Source organism: Eschrichtius robustus, chromosome 1 (assembly GCF_028021215.1).
Source record: "Eschrichtius robustus isolate mEscRob2 chromosome 1, mEscRob2.pri, whole genome shotgun sequence".
NCBI lineage: Eukaryota > Metazoa > Chordata > Mammalia > Artiodactyla > Eschrichtiidae > Eschrichtius > Eschrichtius robustus.
In genome coordinates this window covers 118,992,057-119,018,812 of record NC_090824.1, presented here as the reverse complement: position 1 = coordinate 119,018,812, position 26,756 = coordinate 118,992,057, and the positions used below count along the sequence as shown (strand labels likewise).

The 26,756-nt window shown below is 33.9% G+C and overlaps 1 protein-coding gene across 5 annotated transcripts in view; it reads right to left on the bottom strand.

Annotated features, from left to right (window-relative positions):
• TCF12 (transcription factor 12) overlaps positions 1–26,756 on the bottom strand; it is a 373,142-nt gene that overhangs the window by 46,551 nt on the left and 299,835 nt on the right. For 3 of the 5 annotated variants that reach the window (XM_068552268.1, XM_068552257.1, XM_068552277.1), the window contains 4 exons: positions 4,904–5,009; positions 3,731–3,870; positions 3,306–3,450; positions 2,572–2,636 (listed from right to left, as the gene is read on the bottom strand). In XM_068552268.1, coding sequence (XP_068408369.1) covers positions 2,572–2,636; positions 3,306–3,450; positions 3,731–3,870; positions 4,904–5,009 — 456 coding nt within the window. Of the gene's footprint in view, positions 1–2,571; positions 2,637–3,305; positions 3,451–3,730; positions 3,871–4,903; positions 5,010–15,866; positions 16,111–26,756 lie in introns of those variants that run through there. The other 2 variants (XM_068552295.1, XM_068552287.1) reach the window with 2 other exon arrangements.

Here is a 26,756-nt window from a genome sequence, read left to right as displayed (position 1 = left end):
GGGCATCTAAGACATGTATCAGACATTTGGGGAGCTATTAGAAATAACTTCTAATGGCAATAGCATGGCATTTCTCCATCTAAACCTAGATGCTGTATTTAAAACGTCACATTCTATAGGACTTAAAATTTCAAATACTCATGGTCACCATTTCCAAAGATCTGTAATACCTAGCATCAAATTCTGAGACGCATGTCAGACTCTCAAATGTAATCCTCATAAAATTCCTTCTACTCATCTCTTCTAATCCTTCCTATCCCCAATGTATTTTTTTGTCTGTTTTTCAGGACATTCTAAGAGCACTAAAGTGAATATGAGTTTGTAATGGAAGTTAGAGAAAGAATGTGTTTGGGGGAGGTGTCTGGTGCAGAGTGGGGCAGGAGATGGATTGAAGGAAGGGGTCTGAAGTGTGCAGACTATGGCATGCCGTGATGGAGCAGATGGAATGCATCACCGTCAGCTATGACAGAAATGATTTATGGAATGACCAGGCTGCTCCTGCCTAGTAACAACACAGGATGACAGAGCTGAGTTTCCATGACAACCAAAGCCCACCCACTAACTAGATTAAACATCCTCCCCTGGCTTCCACTCACACTGAATTTAGATTTTCTTTTCCAAATGCCAATTGGTTTAGCTAGTACGTTGGTCGTAATATGGGAGGATAGTCAAGGACCTGAAGGGTAACTGAAAAGGAGCTTGGAGGACCACTGAGAACATCACAAATTCCTGCCTGCCTATCTGCCAAGGATCCTTTATGGAAGTTTTCCTTGAATGAAATAAACAAAAACTTTTGAGAAAAAAGCCCCTGAAATGCAGGTTATACTTTTTTAAGTTGTCTAGTATTGAAAGTTCAAATGTTATTTGTCTTTCTACCTGTGAAATATCTGCTACTGGATTCTTACAGAATCAGCAGAAGGAATCGGCAAGTCAATCAAATACCTGGGAGGCACTCATTTAATATTACAGAATAATTTTCTTCCAAAGTAGGTAGTTTTCATCATGTGGAATAAGTCCAGAATAAGTGAGACAACTCCCTTTAATCCTCATCAACACCTTGTAAAATAACAGTCCCTGTACCACTGGTCTTTCTGGAAGCGAAGCTAGTTAGATCAGATCTAATCTAATATCTAGGCTTTATCCTTCCTAGCTTGGTGATCCCCAGGGCAAGTTACTTAATCTTTCTGAGCCAAAGTTACTTAACCTTTTAAACCTCAGTTCCTCATCTGTAACATGGGAATAATAATGCCAACCTCACAGGGCTTTCTTGAGGATTAAATGAAACGACGCATGTAAATGCTTAGTATAGTGCCTAGCACCTAGTAAGCATACAAATTACAGATGATATTTTTGTGGGTTTTGTTATCATCATCATCATTTTTGTCATATGATGCAAGACTGAATTCAACAAACATTTACTGAGCTCTATTTTGTGTGAGCCACCACTATGTGGTAGATGAATTTGACTTGGCTTCATTTCTCAAGAAACGTGTACTGCTCTGGAGTAAGGTTTATTTACAGAAACCATTCACAAAGAGGTTTATCTCTTTAAATTTCAACAGTTGCTTCCTACTACTCACACATTAAGTGGTCTGCCTTCCCCATGAACAGCAGCAAATGTGTTTGACAGAGTTAACTGCACTTCATAGTAAGACATAAGTAAGACAACTCTGTGAAAATTCTGAGAGGCATATCACTCAGGAGGAAAAAAGAAAGGAAGAAAAAGCCTAAGGAGAAACTTTAGAAAATACAAAGCAGAAGAGCCTCTTAAATAATTAGATTTGGAATCTTTATGGACTACTGGTAAATGTTCTCCCAAAAGAATGGATTTTGTTTCAATGTTTTAAGGATCATATATTAAAACCGATCACTGCCTTTATTAAAGCAACTCATTGCTTTGTCATTAACATTCTGGTGTGATGTAAACTACTTGCTGAGGAAAATACTATGGGATTCCTTCAAATTAGTTTTACTCATTTTAGCGTGGGTTCTTCAATGAATCTGTTTTTTTCCTTTTTGGGAAGGCTCTCATCTCCTATGTCTTGAATCAGCAGCAGATGCTTATTTTTTCCTTTAAAAAAAATATATATATATAAAATACCTTCCATGTTAGAAAAAAATCCTTATAAAAGCACTTCCTTCTCTGGATCAGAAGAATAACTAAGTTATGTTTCTTGGTTCCACTTGACTTATTTTAATGGGCAACTCACAAAGTATATGTTTAAAACTAATAAACAGATTGAACTATTAACCTCAGTAATCTGTGCTTTAGATTTCAAAATGCCCAAATTTCTTTTTCTTTTCCCTACATCTGCTGCATTAAGACAAAAACAGATATTTAAATTGAAATTAGAAGGACAGTTCTTGTGGGAATAGGGTGGGAAGGTGTTCTCCTGAATTATTTTAAGGGCAGTACAAATCAATACAAACCGAAAATAGCTCTAAATGAGTAATGAAGTGGTCCTGTTATAACTACACCCTTTAACTATGACGCATACTGCCCACAAAATCTAATCACTGCATTCAGCAGTGTAAAAATCATTCAGCAAAATATGTAAATTCAATACTTACAGATGCCAAAGCTTTTCCAAGTGCATCACCTGTCTGTGAGCTTCCAGCAGCATTTCCTCTGGTTCCTGAGTATTTCAAAGAGGAAAACAAATCAAGAAGTTTAGCAGGCAAGCAGGCATGCTTTTTAGCACTCTGCCATTATTTGAATGGTGTTCTCCATTGTTGTTGCACATCTGTCACAATAAACCTGCAAATACTCTGCATGTGTTGTATTTAGTAAGCTAAAGTAAAGATGGGTTCCTTACCAGTTTGTACATTAATGAAAATCAGAAAGTTTCTTTTCTTCCTTTCTTTCATTTTTAAACTCAATACTAAAAAATACGTTGAGTCAAAAGGTACAAATTTCCAGTTATAAGTAAGTACTGGGGGTGTACGTGATAAATATAACTAACGCTGCTGTATGTCATTTAGGAAAGTTAAGAGAGTAAATCCTAAGGGTTATCACAAAGAAAAAAAATTTTTTCTATTGCTTTAATTTTGTATCTATATAAGATAATGAATGTTCACTAAACTTATTGTGATAATCATTTCATGATGTATTTAAGTCAAATCATTACACTGTACACCTTAAACTTATACAGCGCTATATGTCAATGACGTATCTCGATAAAGCTGGAAGAAAAAAATATGAAAAGAACAAAAAAATATATATATATATGTATTGAAAAATATGGGATTCACTACAAATCGCCAAATTCAGTTTTAGGGAGTTTTGCCAACCTAACAAAGCTCACCTAGGATGCTATCTGATCCATTGATGGGAGGGGTGTGTGAGGCAGCAACATAAGGTGAACTGCTGGTACTGGCACGGTGGAAGCTGGACATTGGTGGAAGACTTGTGTTTATGTCTGTTGGTGAAACTGAGTGTGGAGGATAACTCTAAAGAAAGGGGGAAAGAGACATGATCTATTAAATACATTTTCTGAATAATACGCACATATAACTGGGCAACTACTATAACAGGTTAAAAAGAACATCATAAATTAGCAGCTGAAGAGCACTACTCTTGTCATTTACTTTTTCAAAAGGCATGAAGTAAGCCTAGAAGTATTTCAAAATTCAGAAGTTTTGGCAGAATCAAATCTTACACTTGTAATCCAAAAAGAAACACAAGTGAGGACAAAGTGTTGCTGCACCCTAGTCATGTGTTACAGCCTACCAAGCGGTCATGTGAATGAAGGCTGCCATAACTACTGGATTGAGACATGTGGGAAGTGGAGGTCCCCAGAATTCCACCAAAACCAGGCTGGCTCATCCCATTTGATGAACTCCAAAGGTCAGAAGAATTGTGGGTCCCATCTAAGACAAAAAGAGAAATATAAAATTTTCCTTAGCCAAAATTTTTTCTTTTATTTTGATGATGCTATAAAAATTCAAAGGGTACCCTCCAGATATGTTTTTTCCTCCCCTTTCCAACCTAGTCTTCATCTAGTTTTCTTCCCTCCAAACTGTATAGTTACTATGTTAAATGAAGGAATAAAGCTTTATAGTTAGAGGGAGAAAAAGTAATCTAAACTGTAGTAGGCAGGTCATTATAAAAATCCTCACAAGACCTAAATTCATATCAGGGAGGACAATAAAAATTCCAAATTTGGGGATAGGTTGGATTTAACTTTTGGTTAAATGGTATACCTATATACAAAAAGTTCTTAATCTATAAGCAATGTATATTATACCAAACATTCTCAAACTAGAATAAAGAAGTTTCTCTTACAGAGAACCTAAGTGATGGATAATGACTATATTATAGTCAGCCTTCAAAAGAAATGTGTTAGCAATGACTTCACTCTCCAATGTAAAGTCAGGGAACCATTTATGTAGTAATTTATTGCTCCCATAGTCCAAAACCACAGAAGACCAAATAAAAATGATTTGCTAGACAAGAATGAAAGGAAGTGCAACACTTTTTCTCTCTTAAAGTCTTATTCTGTTCTATGATATTCACTTTTTATTTGCACTGATAATTCTAGGGGTGATATGAATCTGTAATTTAAACAAGAAACTAAAATTGCTAATAGCTTTTATACATTTAAATCCTAAAATGAGAAAGAGCAGCTTTACTCACTTTTCTCAACTGAAGTCCTTTATAAATTCAATCAATATTAGATGGGCACTCCGATGCTTCGCTGAATAATCCAACTACATTGCAGTCAGCAATAATTAGCAATAGGAAACTTTAAAACTAAATTTTAATTTGCTTCAGCCAAACATATCTAGATAAAAAATGTCTGAACTTCTATACAGATATTCTCTTTCCTCACAACTTTAAAATATTAGCTAATATACAAGAGATAACTGTTGTAGTACTTGACAACTATCTGGCAGTACTTACCTTGCATAAAGAAAGTGCTAGCAAACATACTGGTTGGTGGCTTGGGAGATGGATAACTAGGAGATTCACGGTTGAAGTCATCTGAATTTGGGGACGGTGCATATACCTTAAAATTAGACAAGAAATTTAATTAAACTGTAAATGACTGTCATACCACTTATGTAAAATGTGTTTCCTGAAGGGCCTAAAAAGGCCTATCCAATATCTAAAAAGGCCTACCACAAATCCAAATAAACTGCCTAAATCCTCATAAATAACGTCTAACTTGGATATTATCTACCTGTTTGTTTTTGCTGATTACTAGAGAAACAACTATTCTAAATATCCCTGTAATGCATCTTTGTGTGACAATTACATCAGGTGGTTGAATAAAGTCACAAATGTTGACTTTGTTTACAAAACACAAATCCGTATAGGCTCATGATTCAAAATGTGATAGTGGAAACTAATGTCTTTTGAATACAGCATGAAATAAAATTTGTTTTATTTTATGAATTTGTTCATAAAATTCATTCTTTTCACTGTTACAAGATTTACCAAAATCAAAACGAGTTAGATTAAATGTTACTATTCTTTACTACTATTAAAAGTTAACTGTGAAAGGCACAACACAATTGTTCAGAAACTTCCTTAACTTAGTAGGGTTGGCAAAATTAAAACCAAGTTCTGCTCAGGGGTTTAATTCTTTAATTTCAAGTATATTTTCAAGTCTGGCACAGCTTTCAGGAAAGTCTCATTTAATCTGTCAGAGCAGTATTAATTTCCTTTGGTAAACCTTTGCTTCAGATAAACAAAGTATGAACATTTTGAATTGGCAAATGGCCAACTCTGTCATTTCTCTGGAAAACTAAATGGGCATCCAAATAACTGTAATAATCAAAACATGATCAAACCATTCTCATGATGACTACTGAAACCAAGAAGGAAAACAAGTAAGTAACACTTAAGGTGATGCATGGTCTGTTAAAGTAAAAGTAAACCAGGAGTCAAGTCAGGAAGAATGGAAAGGTGTCCTATAGTGAGCAGTGTATGAAACATATTTCTTTTGTTTAGTTTGATAAGGGTACATCTATTAAATTTTAATCAAAAATAAAAATTCAAAGTGTTCACTTAACGTGGAAAAAAGTAACTAGCTCAATAAAATTATGGGAGGATTCGTAAAAAAAGCATACACATTTTTTGCATAAGCACAGAAGATTTCTGGAATTACACATAAGAAACTTAATGGTTACACCTCTGGACTTATAATTGGGGAGGAAAACGTTTGCTTTATGCCTTTCCACACAGTTTGATATTTTTATCCAGCATACATTCCTATGCACTAATAAAAAAGTGGAGGAAGCACACACAGAGATTAAAATGGGAGCCAATTTTTTATTTACATAAACTTTCATTTATTCTTTCTCTGAGGCATTAACTAACTGTAAAGATTCCTGGCAAATTACCTAACCTTCTGAGACTCAATTTCCTCATTTGTAAGATGGTGCTAACATTACCTGCATGGGGGGGCAGGGGGTGATGGGAAGATTAGATGAGATAATAATACATACAAAATGTTTAGGGAATTCCCTGGCGGTCCAGTGGTTAGGACTCTGCACTCTTAATGCCTAAGGAACAGGTTTGATCCCTGGCTGGGGAACTAAGATCCCACAAGCCGCGCGGCCAAAACAAAACAAAACAACCCCCCCCCAAAAACAAACAAACAAAAACCACAAAAACAACCTGGACTCCTCAAGATGGCTAAGGTGCACAGAAGGCTCGAAAATGTTTAGCATGGTAACCACTCACTAAGTATTAGCTAATAATATCAACTTTCGAATTCTTATAAGAGCGGTTACACTGCTACATACTGTCCCTGTTTAGTACTCAACTGCTATTTCTTACAGTTTTTGTCCAACATCATCCTACTTATATATACAGTTCACCCTAGATAAAAGTTTAAAAGTTTTTTAGTCTTCTTGCTAGCCATGCTATTACAAGCACAGGTGTGTCTTTTTAATGGACTGGCATTCAGGTTAGTTTCCTACTTCTTACATCCCAGAGGGGAAAACACACACTTGTGGTACCTGAGAAGTCTGGGACAAGATAAATTCCTAAGAATTACCCAGAAGGATCCTAGATAGGGGATTATGCATTATACATATTAAACATATTTTTCTAGTTTAGTGCTATTACTTATATAAAGACAGAGTTAGAATGAAAGAATTGGATATACACAAATGTGTTTGCAATGTATTAGATAGGCTGATAGACAGGAAAAGTTTTCAGGAAAGGAATTTTGTACTTTTTTCTTTTAATCAAGTTTCAGCATCAAAATTTAGCTTTAGCTAGATGTCCTCTGTCCCCTTTATAATATACAGATTTTTCCCAAACTACGTTGAAACCACAAACAACAAAAAAGAGGATATCCACAGATGTAGAAAGAAAATACAAATGAGAATAAAATTTAGAAGACAGCATTAGAACATGTTTTTGTCACAAATGCTTATTTACTATGTATACCATCACTGATCTAAAAGTATACAATATAAAATTCTCTAATTCTATCTAGGTTATAAACTGAAACAGTATATAAACCTCCCAATGATACTTATGAAAAACTCCAGTTTTGATGTGTCATTTCACACACAAAAATCTACATAATCTGTCAGTTAAAATTTATATATAATCTCTCAATATATATTTCTTTATCCTTATTTCTATTCAATTCACTATATTCCATACAAGATAAACTTACACGTAAAAAATTTTTAAATGTATGCAATTACAAAAGCAAAGAATTTCTGCTGATTTACAAAAGAACTTTTGCTGACTTTATTGATTTACAAATCGCTGTAAATAAAGGAGAATATGCTGATCGGATAATGGTCAACTGATGACTATCATGGAAAGCAAGAAAACCAAGACAAACACACGAAGCAGAAGAGGCTTGCCTGCTTGCCTCTCGTATGTAAAAATTTTGAAGCTGTATTTAGAACACAGGGCTCATTTTAGGGCAAAGTTGTTTTTAATGTTAGTCTCTATAAATAGACTTTGAAAAAGATAAATGGACTTTTAAAGAATAGATCTTATAAATGAAAATGGTAAAAACTCTAAACTACTAGAAGTTTATCATTTATTTACTAACATAAGTTCAAAGTTTTTATCATGATAAAAATGTTTTGAAAACCGTGGTTCTCAAAGAGGCCCATCTAACAGCATTTCTAACACACGACAAAAAACTTTACTTTTGGTATCTTAACCATAGCTTGCAAAAACATAGATGCAATGTTATGAAGCAGCAGTTGTGCCAGTTGCGATTTTTCAGATCAAAGAGTTCTTGCGGCAAAGCACAACTGATGTGGTCTCAAAGACTTTATTAACTCCAGATGTAGGGAAATAGTCAGCCAATTCCACAAAAAGAGCAAGTCTCTTTTAGTTACAATCAGTACTGGCCACAAATTAAAACCAGACTGCTTATGTCATCTGATCACCTGCACATAGATGCCAGTTTTTTCCTAGTTAATGATCTAATCACACATTTAAATCTTAAATATGATTTTGTATCACAACAAACAAAATTAAGAGAAAGGAATATGTGTGCTTAAGGTGATTAAAATCTACCAGGAGTCACACTATTTTAAAAAGAAACAGAAAAAGTACAATTAAGTAATTTAAGATGTTCTATTGAAATGCGGTAATTAGAAATTTTCTTTAGAATTCTAGCCTCCATTTCAGAATGTCAGGTTCAAAGTAGGTATCATGTGGGAATGTCCTTCTTTCTCAAGTACTTAATTTTTCTCCTCCAGGAATGGAGAAGAGAGAAATTTTGAGTGTTGGGTGAACAGAACCATAACATTTACCCCAACTTAAACGAATATAACTGAAAATCTAACAGATACCTCCCTTTCATTGTTAAGTATGTTTGAAAAGAATAAATTCACAGTAATATCTCTACTGTCCTCATCCCATCAACCCAAACTTAACTTTTTAAGAGTGACAGAGTACTTCAGGGATGAATATTTACATTACTCTATACAGTGATTACACAATTATCCTTCGAATGTTTTAGCTCATAAAACCAATTGGAGTCAAGTTAGCAAAAACATTCCTTTTTTTCCTGCTTGGGTAATTCAGTTTAGTCATATGGATCACCCCAATTCAGGGCAGTCCACTCTCTGTTTAGCTTTAGAAGCTGGAGCTGTGCACTGTGCTCTTGACTTCAGTGCATCCATCCTGTAATTAATATTGGAAACATCTCTGTAAGGCAGAAAGGCATGATTTTCTGATAGTTGTTCAGCAAAGATGAAAAAAAGTAGAAGCTTCTGCTAAGAAGATATTTTTTTCTTTTTATCTTGTCACATCCAGTGATGAGTTAAAAGATGATGCCATTCCCTATGCTTTTAAAAATAGATCCAAAGCCTGTGTGGTAGCGGATATCTTTAAATGTTCTAAATGATGAGGAAATGAATTGGGAATTTTCTTTAGTATGTGAGAATAGCTCGCTATATATCTTAATTAAGATACCCTTCCACAGAAAATGAGAGGAATGCTTTAGACGGGCACTGTCCAATAGGCTTCTGTAATAATGGAAATGTTCTATATCTGAAAAGACGGTAATGTATCTATGTACAATACAGTAGCTACTCGTTACATGTGACTACTGAACACTTGAGATGTGGATAGTACAAGTGAGAAACTGAATTTTTAATTTTAATTTAATTAAATAGTCATTTGTGGCTATTGGTTACTATATTGAACAATACAGGATGAGATCACTCTTCCTTACCCACCAGTTTAAAATTAGATAAATTATTTTGAAAGAAATATTCTAGGAGTCTCATAAACTCCAAAGGCTATGAAACAAAAACCAAAACTCTTAAACATTTTGGGAACACCTTATCTAATTTGGAAAGAAGAAAGACGGAGAAGCTTATCAATTTTTCTGAACATGCTCTAACACAGAAATTATTACCGATATTTCATTATGTTTAGGCTCCTATTAGCTCTTTTGTCAAGGTGGTTTGACTAGCAGTTCTCTTTAAGTTCCAATATGTTAAATACCATTAAACACTTTAATGCTAACATTACACCTCCAATGTGTGAAACGTTTATGCTAATAGCATAAATCATCTCCAGCATAATCTTTATCAACTTACCAAAATAATAAGGCAAAACAAAATCATTTGGCTAATTTACCCTACCATCATAATTTTAAAATAAAAATGTGATACTATATTCAGGAGCATACACTTAATTTATCTCATTTTATGTAACTATATTTTGTATTAAGCAATAAAAATTTTTCAAGATCTAGCTGAGTATCTCTAAAACCTGACAACTAACAAACAAAACAGTTCAGGTCACTGGAAAAAAAGAAAACCCCAACCCAACTCAAATTCTAGCTTTAAAATCTGTAATTAAACCTCTGGGCCACTGATTTTAAAAATAGGCACATTTAAGGGTCAACACTCAAAAACTAAGAAAGAAAAGCTAGGTAATTATTATAAGAATTTTTTAGTTACTGCTGGTCGACTTATGCAAGTTTCACACACAATAATGTACATAAACAGTTTCCTTCTACCTCTGCATTTTGTGGGACCTGAATTTACTAAAAAGAGGCTGTTTAAAAAAGAGTAAGTAAAATTTCTGCTTTAAATAATTGGACTCACTGAGATAAGAGTGCTAAGTAAGTAAAAGTTAAAGAAATTTTACTTAAAGAAATATAACTAAAAGTTAAAGAAATTTCCTAAAAACTATTCCCTATTGATTTTTCTGATCATTTTGGATCCATTGTTTTCTATGCATACTGACCTTATGCATAACTCAGATAAAAAGCGTATCTTTAACATAAATGTCAAAATCTTAAAGTTTCTGAACTTCAGGGCTTCCCACTTTCCTGGTTCCCTCTTTAATCAAAATTAAAACAAGCACAACCCAAAAGAAAAAGACATTTAAAAATTTAAGTACATGAAATAGCAGTCTAATTTAAGAATCTCCTAACATCCAAGAATATTTAAACAAATGACAGATTTGATAAATATCTCAATGTTTTCAGTATTTTAATATTACATAAAAGTAGTAAATTTTGCCATAAAGTCCAACCGACTACTCAAGTTTTTATGGTAATTCCAAGCCTGGGGGGGGGGGAATATTTATATAGTTCCAGTACTAAATATTGTAAGAACTGAAACCAAAAGGCATCATAAAGCAAAATGTCTGAAGTAGGACTCACTCAGGGACACACAAGCTATCCATGAAAGATTCTTTTCATCTAATTAGTTAGCCTGATAAAAACACAACTGAAATTTCTGTAAAACGCATAAATATATGTTCATATTTTCAACACTCATAAATAAAAGGACCAATATCTTTTCCCAAGAATTTCCGCAGAACGTTTAGCGGTGAAATAATGTAAAATTTCCTTTTTAACAATGATAAGAAAAAAGAATTCTAGCTTTCAGTACAAAGCAGCTTAAAATCAATTACTACTGCTGCTGTCTAAAAAGTATAGTTGAGTAATAGTGGTTTTCAAGTGTGAGAATTTCATCTTAGGTAAGTCAAGCACATTTTAATTAATCTTAACATCACTGGGCATATTTTATCATTTCTTTATTGTAACCAGTATCATTTTTATAATAAGCACAAATTTTTTTCCTGAGAGATAAACCATGGAATTTTTAAGGGACTGGGTTTGAAACTTGTATGCTAGGATAATGTACTGAACAAATCAATGAGTGTCACTTCGCTATCTACATTTTAAAAATATTTAGACCTAACAATACAGCACCTGATCCCTGTCTTCAATATGTTCATGAGCTAGTGGAAAGGGACATAAATTTCCTTCTAAAAGATTAATAAACCTGACCCGTGACAACATACTCTCCTGGCAGGGGCTTAACTTCCTGGTATTTGTGTCCACTTGAATCAAGAAAAAAAGACCTTCTTGGATTCATATCTAGAATATAGTCTCATATATTTTTGATAAAGGGAAAAAAAATCAAAGCAGATTTAAGCTAAACTCCTTGTCATCCAATGTCTTTAGCATTCCAACTTCAGAGAATTCTTAAATGACTTCATGTTTTCCTCATCATACAAATGTTAGATTTAACCCTACTGGGCCCATAGACAGCCTGGAAATTTGAATTAATTAATTATATACTTTCCTCTCTCATGTTAATTAGCAGTAAATCCCCAACGGAACAGAAATGTAGCTCTATATACTCTCATATTGGTTTCTGTTCTTTTATTAACTGAAAATGTTTATTTGAAAAATAAATCTTAGAAGTATTTACAATGCAATTTTAGCTACTTGCTGCTCTAATTCTTATGATAATACAAATTATGTGGGGAGGCAGGTGCCAAAACCATGGATATACCAATTTTCACTACTATGAGTTCTATTAGAAGAGGCCTGTTAATTTCCTGCATTTAAAAACATATCTAGGATAGTTTTAAGTTCTTCATCTTAAATAGAAACTAGTAAAAAGCTGCTTGACTGACCGTATCAATTAGCATTCATAAAATTGTAAGTCTGATCATATATGCAAAATATATTTATTTGTAAATGGCCTAGTGTTTTTCTCAGTGACATTTTCTTTCCAATGGAGTACTTGGATACAACCAGTAGTAAGGATAAGTGAAATCTGGCCCTTTGCTATGCAGACTAGTTTACTTGTCCTTGGATGATAGAAAAGAGAAAACCTGCTCTTAGGAGACAGACCTGGGTTCAGTTCTGGCCTCAACACTTAACTAACAGGGTGGGGCTTAAACAAGTTACCTAACTTCCCAGCACCAAATTTTCCTTACTTATAAAAGGAGGCTAGTAACAGCTAAATGACAGAGTGGTTATGAGAATTAAATGAGGTAAACATAAAGTCCCCAGCGTAGTTCCTGACATAGAGTAGCCCTTATGATCATGTTAGTTTCTGTCTCTTCTTTCCCAGATTCCATACAAAGAAGGTGAATATTCAAAATGTGTTTCTAAGCTTGAGTTTTAAAACTTGGATTTCTGTGTTGTCTCTAATAATATTAAAATAATCCCCTGAAATAATGAAAAGAGCATCATGTCTGTACTTGCTGCAATTTTTATACCTGGAACACTTTGCAGCATCTTCAGTTCAAGGCCTAGAAAATGGAGGCTGATGAGATCAGAGGAAGGCTGAAACTCCAGAATCCCAAGGTGAAGAGAACAGGAATCCTCTCCTCCCAAAACTTTCCTTCCTTTACCTCTAAGACTTTCTACCTTTCTGCATAAAGGACACAATTGAGTCATATCAATGAGAAAACTGAGAGCAGGCCAAATTCTTTATAAGTAAGGAATCTCAGAAATCCATTATTCCTTGCTATTTTTCAAAGTTCAAAAAATATTCAAAGTGATTTGAAGTCCCATATTTATCATAAACACATATTAATATCTTATAGCATGGTACATAATACAGCTACACAAAAGCTACATGTGATATAAAACATTAACCCCTTCTCTTTTCAGATAGTGGGGAAAACAGGGTTAACATTTTTGCCTTTTCTTTTCTGCACATAGATGCCCAAGCCTCTTATATTTCCAACAGTACAATACGGCCACATAATCTTAAATAACAAAATATGAAAAGGCTCTTCTCTTATTAATCTATTTTTTCCTAGAGTCTGTTCAGTCTATTTATTAAATTACCCCAAGCATCCATAAATATATGGAAATCAACCTGAAAATTTAAAAATAAAAACCAGAAAAAAAAGGAAAGCATTTTCTTTAAGCCCAGTATCACTCAGGATTTCTCACTCTTTCATAATACCCATAAAATGATCTTAAAAATGAAATCAAAATATTAATATTCAAAATATAAATCTGTCCTATCATCTTAAGATAAACTGATAAAATGGAGTTAAAGAGTGAGCTTAAATTTAACTGGTTTATTATGAGAATTATACAAAAATTCCATAACTCAAGTGAGGAAATACATTTCACTTAGACTCTGGCAATATTAATTTAAAGTGCTAGTTTTTACTATAAAGCATTGATGGGTAGACATTTCCCAATATATACAAAGATGAGGTATTTACCATAGTCTTTGGGTAATATAATTACATACTATACGATTTTCTTATTGAAGAGTTAGAATAATAATAATAAACTAGATGTGGTAAAAATAAAATACATGTAAGAAAACACATATAAGACTAAGGGCTTATGATACAGAGGACTAAGAAAATATATCATCCTTTACGTATTTTTCGAGAACATAAAAGTCACCTTTGACCTACATCAAGCACAGGCTATCAACTTTCAGGCTACACTTTTCTAACATACCAGCCATGTCATCTACCGTAAGCCTGGAAATACTTAATACGATCAAAGCTGTCCCCCACCCCTCCACCCCCAAATGTAGAACAAAGAGAAATGCTGTAATAGAGTGATCTGTGCTCTTGAAAGAATAAAATCTAAACTCAATCTGAGTTATAGTCTCTCTGCTCCAGGGGTCCTGTATGATTAATTTTACTAAACTTGCACACACACCATTTTCAAACAGACTATTTTACTTAGAATTGGACATAAAAGAAAAAAATTTCACATTTGAAAGACAGTTGCCAAGGAAATTACATAGAGATCAAGTTATTTCACTTATACTACCCATCTAAATCTACCTCTCACATTCTCCAAAACTCTGTTTATATGGCTAGTGTGAACACATACTTTTTAATGAGTTTAAGGATATTTTGGCTTGATTGTCATCTAGTAAGAAAGCTTACTGAAAAGTTAAGAACCAAATGCTAATGAAGTCCAAAGAGGCCTTACCAAAGCAGTCAGAGAACGAAAAAGTGCTTTCATTAGTTCTCACGTACACTGGTTAAAGTCATATGCTACTTTAAAACATTTTCAAGTGGTAAAAAGGGAACGGACCAACATAACTGATTGTATACCTATTTTAGGAAAATGTGATTAATTTTTTTTGTAACTTCAAACATCAACATTAAAAATGCCTCCACTCCTGACCAAAAAAAATCACTAAAGTCATTTACGTATTTAATAAAACACCTGAGCTAATACATTGTTTTGGAAAAATTGAGGAGGAAAATACTGAATTCCTGACATAAACCCAAGATTGTTATTCACTAGTATAACATTTTTATGTTTATCAACTATCTTATAAAGATAACTCCTATTGAATATTCCAGAGAAGTTCACCTTCTTTTTAGAATACACAAAATCCTCTGACTTAAAGATATTTTTGTAGAAACATACTAAGTAATTAATACTGAGTAATTAATTTAAAAAACAGAGAAGTTTTACTTAGCAACACAGAAAGGTATTATTTTAAAACATCTAACCATGTGCTATAAATCGACCAGAAATACATTCTTTGGAAAATGTATAAATGCACTCTTTGAAAAATAGTGATTTATTTTATGAATCTGTACAGGGTCAAAATTCTAGTTTGATTGGAAACAGATGGTATCTGAGTAAAGTCAGGCTCCGGACCTGAAACTCCAAACAGGAAATACGGCCCTCACTAGCTGACTGCTTCCCTAATCATTCCCAGAGCTTCATACTTGTTATTTTTATGAATATCTAAGATGACTTTCATCTTTCCCTTCTATCTACAAAGCATCAAGTAATCTTCCCTCTGTCTCTCTCTCTGTGTTATATATGTATTTTACATGTAGATTATATGTTTACAATATAAGAAAACATTAAAACAAATGTACTTTCAAGCTCATTACTAGTAAAGACATCAGGCATTAAAAAAATATCCCAAAAATTCAAGTTTATTTTCTATATTATTTTAAAAATAAAAGCCAAAAACTATTGAGTAACTATGTCAAAGACAACTTTGCTAACCTTACTTACAAAGAAACATACAATCTTAACATATTACAGAAAATGATAAAACAAAACCTCACAGGTTTTAGTAAAAAGTAATTAATCTACCCTCCCTTCCCTTAAACAAACCAGTTAGAAGCTATCTGAACAAAGAAAAAGACTTACCGTTTTTCCATTGTAGTAATACATCAAAGAATTGCTGCCCATTCCAGGCACAGGATAAGCACAATACATGTTGATTTTGAAAATGTTACTGTTTGCAGCTAATGCACACAGCTTCTCTCCAAGACATACATCCACACAGCCAAACAGAGTTAAGTCTTCAGCACTATGCATCCACCCATGATCTACTCAAAAGGAACTTATGCAAAATAGGACTGAACCATCTCACGGAGCAGAGAGGGAGGGTTTGTGCTGTAAGTAACCTCTTTCAATCTCTATCAAGTCCTCACACTGGTGGAGGATACCAATAAGACAAATTTTGGAATTAAAAAAAAATACAAGCCACAAGTGCTAAATAATAAAAAGTGATACAGTGTCCTGGAGATAAATATCCGAAGGAATTATTAATATTGTCATATATATAGTATGTATGTCTCTTTCAAAGAAAGACAAACTGACAGATCTGCTAGCCTATTTTTAGTTTAAATTAGAGCACTTGTAGCAGGGAAACCTAGCTTGCTACACCTCTAGCAACATTACCATCTGGCATGGCCTACAGTTGCTTCTAACTTTGATAAACACATGATCAAGCAATCAGGAATTGGAAACCTGAATCATGTGTAACAAGAAGGATCTAAACAGTTAAGCCTTGTACAAAGTCACTTCCTGGAGAAAGCGGACCTGTCATGTAAGTACCTCTAAACTAGCTAGAACAAACCATGATTTTTTATGTTATAAAAATGGTATGGAAAGAAATTTGAAAGGAACACATTTCATGAAAAAGCTCATTCCAACAATTCAAAAAATTATTTTGAAAATAAATGATCTGTTTTTAAAACATAATATTTAATATAGGTTTTCAATTATAAAGCTCCTTAAATTCCTCATTCATAACACCAATTAAAAGTTTATAATGGACTGCACTCTCCTAGAATATGTACTAAGCAATTCAATAGTTAAAAAGAAAAAACAAACAAGGTTTTGTTTTCCCTTACAGAAAAATATGAAAGGCTGGTATGTATAGACAAAATGCACACTGTAGCTAATAAACTAAAAAAGATTTCTTGGAAGTCTTTCCTCCAAGTTCATTATTGTTCTTAACTAACACTTAATATATTCATATTTTTATGTTCAAATTTCTCAAAAAGGAAAAATAATCAGTGTGGGAATAAACATCTCATAGATTTAAAAAATTCATTATACTTAGAAGTCAAAAGGTCTTAGACATTGTTTTGCAAATACTTTCTCACACACAAACATATTTCATTATTTTAAAAAATTTCAATTTGTCTTTTGGTGTGGATTCTAACCCAGAAAAACAGAATAGCAACTTTTCTTTCCTCTCATTTCCCCCCATGAAAACCTCTTTGTACTATCTCTTCTCCCTGTGCCTTGCAGGTTCTCACAAAACTGTTCATCAGAGGACAGCTCACAAGCTGCAAAAAGGGACACATCACTTTTTTAAAGGCACCTTTCATGAAGCAGAACTGCTCTAAGGGAATATTCTATAAGGGACCCCCAAACCCCCCATTTTTATGAAAAATATTGATTAAAAGATAACAATAAAATCAAATAAGACCAGCTAAGTTCATAATGTTTTAAAAGCTGATGGTGTTGGAATAACAATAAAACCTCCCCACACTCTCCAGATATAGAAAAGGCTAAGCAGCAGCTGCAAAAGAACATCACTGTACAGCAGACCATTAAAATGCCAGTCTGCAGAGTGGCTTGTAACTTCCTCCCTCCTGAGAGACCACAAAGACCCATTTCAATCCTTAGAGAACTGTGTAAAAAGCGTTGACTTACAATTAACAATGCCATGCCTTAAAACCATTCAAGTAAATTTTAGTCTTTCATAGACATAGTCTCTCTGAGACAGAACAGCTTAAAAAAAAAAAAGGAAAATCAACCATCCAAAATAAAATTTCCTTTTTTCCTTAATGATTAAAAAAAAAAAACAAAACTTACTTTTAAAATAGAAATTTAGGGGACTGGGGGAAAAGGGCAGCCACAAAGCACTTCAACATTTTCTTCCTACAATCAGTAGGAAGCTCAGCTTCAACCTGAGAAAACTTTTATATATTGATTAAAAAAAAAATCCGCCTACAGTAGTTAGGCTTGTTTCTTTGGGGCTTGCCAGAAAAGAGAGAGTACTATCATGTTTGTTAAAACAAACAGCATAATGTAAAATCCAACTACGCAATCTTGGCTATTAAAGCACAATGAAAAATTTGAGTATTTCATTAACAGTTCTTTATTTTAGAGGCAACTATATGGTATTCTGAAAGTAATAAACAAATATCCAAGTCAAAAAAGTTCAGAGTAAAACCAGACAGCATAATACTCTTTTACTGTTCTAAAGCAGTTTATTAAGGAACTGGATAAGACTTGCTATTAAACCTGAAACCTGAACTTTGAAACATAATAGTTTCTAAGCAGAGCTGAGTAATTAATTAAAAGCTTTTGCTTCTACTTTTCATTCCTCCTCTCAAAAACGCAGATACAAAATCCATACATGTGTTTAAATATAAGACTGAGCCCCCCCTCCCCCGTGTACCCAACACAATCACTTGGTATACACTACTGCCGAAACTGAGGGTGGATGTAGAAACTTGAGGGAAGAGAGAAGAGGTGGGGGCGTGGGCGTTTACATACATATGGCATTAAATTTATTCCTCAAAAACAGCAAATCATCAAGAAAACTGGTGGTAATTTAAATAGTCCCGTATTTTACTCGTATGCTATGGTAATGTCCTTCAAGTTTGCTACTCCAAAATAACATCTTTTTGAAGTCTGCCTTACTCAAAAGAAAGTAAAACTGGTTGATGTAGACATATTTTTAACACAGTTACAAATTATCTTCTATGATAAAGTCCTTTTTCTCTTCCTCAAAAATATTTTAAAAAAAAAATCTAATTTAATCTATGTAACAGCTGCAGCACAATTTTTTTTCTTAAGCAGAATCATATTACAGGAAAAAAAATGCATATAGATGGATCAAGTGCTGCTCTAGTCAATGCAGTTGTTTAATCTTTGCCTCTTTTTTTTGAAGGAACATGTCAAGGGTTAATCCTATGACTCAGTCTGACAAAACGAGTCAGCTGGAGACAGGGCCACTTTTTAAACCTGATTTCAGACAGACGTGCAGCCTGCACAGGAGCTCTGAACTGTCATGCACTTTTTATCCTGAATTGTTTCCACCCGCAATTCTACGTAATCACTTATGTGTTATTCTAAGATTATGTGATCTGACTCAATATTCATACTACCTAGTCCAACAATCTAAAAACTCACCAACTTTTATAGCAAAATGGGCATTACTGTACACACTGGCAACATGATTAATGAAAATGTCAGAGAGCCCTGAAAAAATATGACTTGGAGCCATACATCTTTTATTAGCAAACTGATTATTCCCGGTTTGAGGATTACTGCATTTCACTGATTTTTAAATATACTTCCCTGCCTTCAATAGTTCAGGATGTGATGTTTATTGCCATTCCAACAATCATCAAGCACAGACCTAAACTAGATAAGAAAAAGCTATTATGTGTTTTGCCTAAGCAATTTACTTCTTTCCAGAAGATTTAGGAAAAAATGTTTCCAAAAAACCTACTAGGTAGAGACCTTCTGGCAACTTCAATTTAAATTCCAGGCCCTTATTTCCTTCTTATTTTTCTGTTGACTGGGAAACAGATCATCCTTGGAGAGCTATGCAAAATTTCCTGGGGTTACCCATGCAATATTTTAATTTATTTTATTAGCTCTTCTTTATCCCTGATATTTGGATTGCTATAACTCTCAAATCTGTTTTTAAAACTATCTTAAACAAGAATGTTTCAAGAGTGACTTAAAATTCTAAAAAATTTTTAAAAGAAAATTTCAATTTAACTGAATTACACATCTTGAATTAATTAATTAATAAAGGCCAGTTAGTGGTTAATATTATTGTACATTTTTCTAAAATAAGCAGGCAACATTCCAGTGTCCCAAAAGGCCAGAAGATCTGGCTGGAAAAGTAAATCTAAAACCCACTCATAGGATTCCTCATGAAAAGTTTCAACATTATTTCTAAGTGAATCAATTCCTGGAAAACAAGACTTTCAGAGTAAAAAACAAAGCCAAACAAAGTTCACATGTGAATAATTCCACAAATGAACTCTATATATTCCTGCTTTACGAAACTCAGTAAATAACTAATAACAGTATTGGTTGCAAGGGAGGTGCGGGGAGAGGACAGGTTTAAGAGGATAATAAATAAGAGAATCTACAAAGAAGATACAAAAGATACAAAAGCAAAAGACCCTTCCCCAATGTCTCCTCTTCCTTACTTAGCATGTAGAAAGATGACTAGTAAATGAATACTGTCTCCTAAATGTGCAGTACTTTAGCTGGCCTGGCTAACTAAATCAGATGCCAAATAAGACACCAAAAAATTCCAGGTATTATATCTGAACATTATATTGCAAATTGTTATAGTATATGCTGCTTTGTAAATAAAGTCACTCCTAAGTGTTCAGGAAGTTGGTCTTCTGCTCTTTTTCTAATATTTAGAAATATTCTTTTTCTCACAATTTAGAACATTTACCTTTGCAAAAAATAAAGCAAGAATTAAAACTCTAGCGAAATAATGCATCCCTCTCAAACCGATCCACTAACAATCAGTACCTATTATTTAAACATAATAATGCTATTTATCTGAAGTCGTATAATGCATCTTCTAACTCAACAATATTACTCTCATCTATCTTGCTGATACTAATCAGTCAGTAAAAAGGCTTCCAAATACTGTCTTTCCACTGTATGAAAATATTAAAAATCAAAGACCTGATTTTCTGATCTTTCCTCAGGTGATATTTTGAAAAAATGGTTCCAATTATGCCTTATTTGTGAGTACCTAAATCCTAGCCAAACCAATAATCAGAGTTATATTACAGATTGGTCTGAAAACTGGTACACAATTTACTTGAATATTGATTGGAAATGAGGAGCAATCAACCCCCCCCACCACACTTCTCAGAGTAAAATTCATGCTAAAGTTCACAAATCACATCATCTGTCTCAGACATAAAACATCATATTTCTTATCATCTCTTTACAAAAATCTCAAGCCTAACATGAGTTTTAGAAATGCTTAATGCTTAACAAAATAGAAAACACCTATCTGTATAGCCAATGTAAACAGTCAGCTGTATAAACTGCATTTTTAGGGCAAAAGAACACTTGTTTAATTCCCCTTTTGACAACCATATGACCAAAATGAGGATGTGTAAAAACAGCTATACCTCCTGGAGGAGAAAAGCAGATAAATCTCTTTCTGAGGTAACTAAATAGTATCCCTCTGACATCAACATGAACAGAACTGACAGATCATACAAAGCTTCTAAAAGGCAATCATTAAATACCCCTTCAAACAAGATAGAACTACCATTACTGAGAATATATAAAACATGAAGCAAACTTCATGTTTCTCTTGATCATGAACTCACTATGACAAAGCAGTCTTCCTCGAAAAATTAAAGTGGGGAGTCCCCCTCCCTAGTAATTCCTGCATCTCTTGGCTGTCCATTTCTTTCCCCATATGAATTGCAGTTTGTCACTTCTCATTTACCACTTGAAATAACACAAGAGAATCATTAACTATGTTGCAACTTGATAATTTTCCTGCAGATGGCTCTATAATCACAGCACTAATGGTGTGTCTGCGGTAAAAAAAAAAAGTTGAGGAGAGTATCCAGGTTTTAAAATTCTTTAATAAACCAGCAATTCTGATGAGCTTTCAAGACTGGGACAAGGTATTGCACTACTGACTTATTAGGTTACAGCAAAACAAAAACTAGAAGCAAACAAAGCTATTATTTTAAACCATAAAGGTAAACAATTTGATCTTGGGTCCAGTTAGCTCTCCCTTAAGGAAAGTGCTCCCTGGTTTTTTATTTCTTCTTTGACCTGTGTAATTTTTTTCTTCTGAGCTGGAAAGTACCAGATCCTTTCGATTTATGAGAAATGGAACAGTACCATGATATTCTACTCTATTTTAAATTTATTTTTAAAGAGACCAGAAATAACATCTGCATCTTAGCCCAGAGCCATTTCAAGAGTCTGCAACTGGAAACTCTAAATAACTTATACATTAAGTTATTTCTGGCACCCAATCTATGTTTTGTTCCAGTAAAAATTCTTGCTAGTGGTAGTAATTTTTTAATACTTCATACCTCTAATTAATTAAGTACTGAATATCTACCAAATCATCCTGCCTCATATTTGTAATGATCAAGTAACAAAGCAGAGTTCATTTTAGCTATACTCACTGGAAGAAATCATGCAGATCCTGAATTTATGAAAAGACCCATCTTAAAAAGAGAATGATTTCTAACCATTAAATTCTGGTGACCAACTCTCAACGAAAGCCAAGTAATACTTCAGTTTGAAAACATATATGAGGAGGGTATAATAAACAGGGGAGGAGATGGGAGATAGTGTCAGTTCAAAGCAAAACAAAAGTTTCAGTAATGCTTACTTAGTATGCTTCACCGGTAAAGGTAATATGCCACCCCAACAAGTGTTCCTTACCAGACAGATTGGGAAACACAGTCACAAAACTCTGAAAGAAGAAAATGTGTTAAGCTACTTGTTCTATGTATCTCTATCACAAACACTTATAGTAGGGCAGAATAATTCTCCCTACCACTCCTTAGTACTCTGTAACATGAGATAAGCTGCTCAGGTTCCAGACACTGTAGCGGCATACCATATGATGAAAAAGAGCACTAGACTAGGAGTCAGGAGACAGGGATTCAGGTTTTAGCTCTGCCTCTTAGGAGGCATGAGAGCTTAGGCGAGGTCACTGAATTTCCCTGAGTCTAAGTTTCCATTTCTGGAAAACTCAGGAATTAAACTAGGCCAAACATTTCCTAGCCATTTCACCAACAGTAAAACCTTTTATTACCTACTCCACCCCAAAACATTGAATTCCTATTTTGAAAGATTTTTGTCTCCCAAACTTTTTTTGAGTTATAATGAATATTTTTCCCTGTTAAAAAAAAGCCATGCAACTCCCATTCAGAACTTCTGATTAAAAGGAAAATGAAGCATTGCCATGCTGAGTTGAAATAATTCTAGTGAAAGAAATCTGATAGCATGGATAATTTATTTCTGTAAATTACACAATTTGTTAGGTTTTCTGAAATATTTACATTTTGTATTACTGATTTTGAAGACCCAGGTTATGACTCACTGGCATAGATGATACCTAATGTCCACACACCAACCTTAAATTGTATTTTTATAATCATATCTGCAAGTGGCACAGTTAAAAGCCCAGAGCCTCACATGAAATGAAAGGTTGATCAGATAGGGAATCAAAAACATAATTACAACTTCTCAATTCTAAGCTAAGAGTCCAAATGCTTGTATTCTAGTAACATTTATACGCTGGCAAGTGAATTATCTTTACAAGGGGTTTAGTTATGTATTTTTAGTAATATTTTCGTTTAAAACTAACATCTTTTTAAATAGCTCTGTAGTGTCTAGGATAAAATGGTAAAAAAAATTAAAAGGGTTGACATCTTACCAATAGGTAACAACTCTTACCTAATTCTGTCATCTAATTAGTTCGATAACAATTTTGGTTTCTTAATAATGTACAGTTTAATCTACAGGTCAGACATTTTATGTTTAATACAGCACCACCGGGAAAATAAAGATTTTTGGCCATATTCTTCAAATTAACATGTAAGCCTCTACAGAGATGGTTTTGTTATAATTTTAGCAGGCAACAAGAGTTAAGGAGACAATCCTTAACTTAAAAGAGCCCATCTTAACTAAGTAGGCTGTGGCTCCTGCACTGTTCGGTAATAAAGAAGTTGGGCCTGTCATTTGCTTCTTTGTGCCTTTTGGCTGGAGAATTTCGTATATCATAAAAGAGACTGTTACGTGGATTATAAACAAAAGTGCCTGTAATGAATACGTAGGTTGGATAGTTTACAGGGTATAATAGAAGAATAAAGGGTGAAAAGCATGTAGCAGTACCACAGTACCTTTACAGCTGTATGATCTTTTTTTTAAAAATTTATTTATTTACTTATTTATTTTTGGCTGCGTTGGGTCTTCGCTGCTGCACGCAGGCTTTCTCTAGTTGTGGCGAGCGGGGTCTACTCTTGGTTGTGGTGCGCGGGCTTCTCATTGCAGTGGCTTCTCTTGTTGTGGAGCATGGGCTCTAGGCACACGGGCTTCAGTAGTTGTGGCATACGGGCTCAGTAGCTGTGGTGCACAGGCTTAGCTGCTCTGCGCCATGTGGGATCTTCCCAGACCAGGGCTTGAACCCGTGTCCCCTGCACTGGCAGGTGGATTCTTAACCACTGTGTCACTAGGGAAGCCCCAGCTGTGTGATCTTGAGGAACACTGGGTTGCTCTAACACTGGTTATTTCAGACTGGAATGACTGATATATTAAAAAGATTCAAACTGTGTTACTATTGTCAAAATTGGAATAAAGATCATATGAACACAGGATCACAATTATTAATGCTAAGTCCACACATGAGAAACCAAATTCAGGTCTTCCTAGCTGTGATGTATCTAACTGAGAGTAAGACTATGCCTATGTAAATGGGAAGAATTCCAGTGATCTTTGCCACAGAAAACACTTCCACTTTTTTATGAAAAACTGGAGCTTTTTTTTTCTCCCTGAAAAGCTTTTACAAAGTTTAACCATGTTAAACATCTTACAGTATAGATAGTTAAAATATACTTGCAGTTCTCCTTGAAGGATATGTTAATTTCAGATTATTCAGTACGTTGTTTATACCTTCTCTGAGTCAAATGAGTATGATCCAGGAAGAAAGAACAACTATGGCTGTATTGCTAATCATTTGAGTTTGTTCATTTATTCAACAACTATTCACTGAGCATCTATTATGCACCTAGGAGCTGCTGATAAAGCAATAAACAACATAAGTAAAATCCCTGTTTTATCAAAATTCTCCTGGGTAAGACAGATAAAGAATAAATTATAGTACATCAGATGGTAGTAAGTGTTTCAAAGAAAATTATAGCAGGAAAGGAGAGAGGGGAATATGGGGCATGTTGCCATTTTATATAGGATGGTCAGGAAAGATTCCCCAGTGATAAAGTGATATGTGATCAAAGAGAAAAGTATACAAGGAAACTAGCTATGTGGGTACTAAGGGAGGTGTGCTCTGGCAGAGAGAAGAGTAAATGCAAAGGCCCTGAGGCAGGACGGTGCTTGATGTCTTTAAGGAGCAGAAAAGAGGGCAGAAGGCCAGAGGGATAAATTAATGGAAGATGAAGTCTGGGAGGTAGCAGAAACCAGGTAAGAAGGGTCTTGAAAGCCATTTTAAGGACTTTGGTTTTACACAGATAAGGGATGCTGTTGGAGGATTTTGAGCAGAAGAATGATATCATCTGACTTAAAATTTAAAGGGATTGTCCTGTATTAAAAAAAATGATTTAAGGAAAATTGGGAGGTCAGTTGGGAAGATGCTGCTTTAATTCAGGAAAGAGATAAAAGTGTCTTGGATAATGAAGATAGCAGCAGGTGGTAAGAAATGATCAAATTCTTGAAGACAATTTTAGTATGAGAAATTTAGTATGGGACGATAACCACTGTTTTACTTTTATGTCAATGAAACCATAACTTTTTTTCCTTTAGAAAAATGTTTCCTGTATTATGGTTTTCCATACTCATCTGTCACATGAGGATCATGACACTACATTGTTAACTACATCAATCCCAGCACACTGTAGAGTTACGGCTGAATTACTGGTAATTTACCATTTGGGGGGCAAATTTATTCCTATTATTGTGTATAATTAGGAGTTAACTGTACAATTGAGGGAAAAAAATAGGACAAATAGTTCAGTGTCTTATACAAAAAAAGCAAGTTAACATATTTTTGATGATTTGGAACAGCCAGAGTAGGAGAAAGTTGAAAAGTACAGCTTGGAGCAGGAAGTCATTAAAAGATGATGTTCCCCATTACAGATAACATAAAATAATAGCTTCACAGTATTTATTTTTATCCTCTTAATTTAATTCAAAAAGCATTTCCTGGATACTCCACTATGTGCCCAGAGGGCGATAATCACTCAAATGAAAAAAATTTTAAAGTTAACTTATTTCCAAAGGTCAAAGTTACCTTTTGACTATAAGCATCTTGAAGACAGGGTACAAGGTCCATGGTTTATTATTACTTAAATATCTAAAGCCTAGAAGAATTCTTAATTCGCAATAAGTACTTTATATTTACTAACTTTATCAGAATGAATTCATATTTCTCTCAGTGGAAATTTACTAAACGGAGTCCACTCTAGTAGCAATAAATTTCTAATTCTCATTCAAATTACTGTTTTTTGAAATTTATAAGTATCTTCGGTGATGTTGAAAAAGATATTGATAACTTAATTTCAATTATGTCAAGTTTTATGGTTTAAAAAATTATCAAGCTCAAGTTGGAAAACTTGAGAAGTTTTATTACTTATTTATGAAGTATTGATTTCTTATTAACACTAGCCATCATAAAACTAAAAAAAAAAAACTAAATAAGAACCATAAATATTCACTTAAATTTATAGAGATTGTGAGTTTTCTAGTCATCTGAGTGAAGAGTCTCTTAAGTTTTGAATGAAGCTTTTAGGTTTAGAGAGATGTCACGTGTTTCAATAGAATCTGTCTCACAATCATACATGGGTTGGAACTGATTCTCAGGCTGCTAGGAATTACCTTTTTAGCTTTGGGTTCTATGAGGAAGTTGGACCAGGATAAAAGATGGTGATTGGGCACATGTATATATAAGTTCAAGGAAAAAATTATAATAGAACTGTTTATATCAAAGTTAAATTATTTAAATACTTTAAACCCAATTGTTTCAAA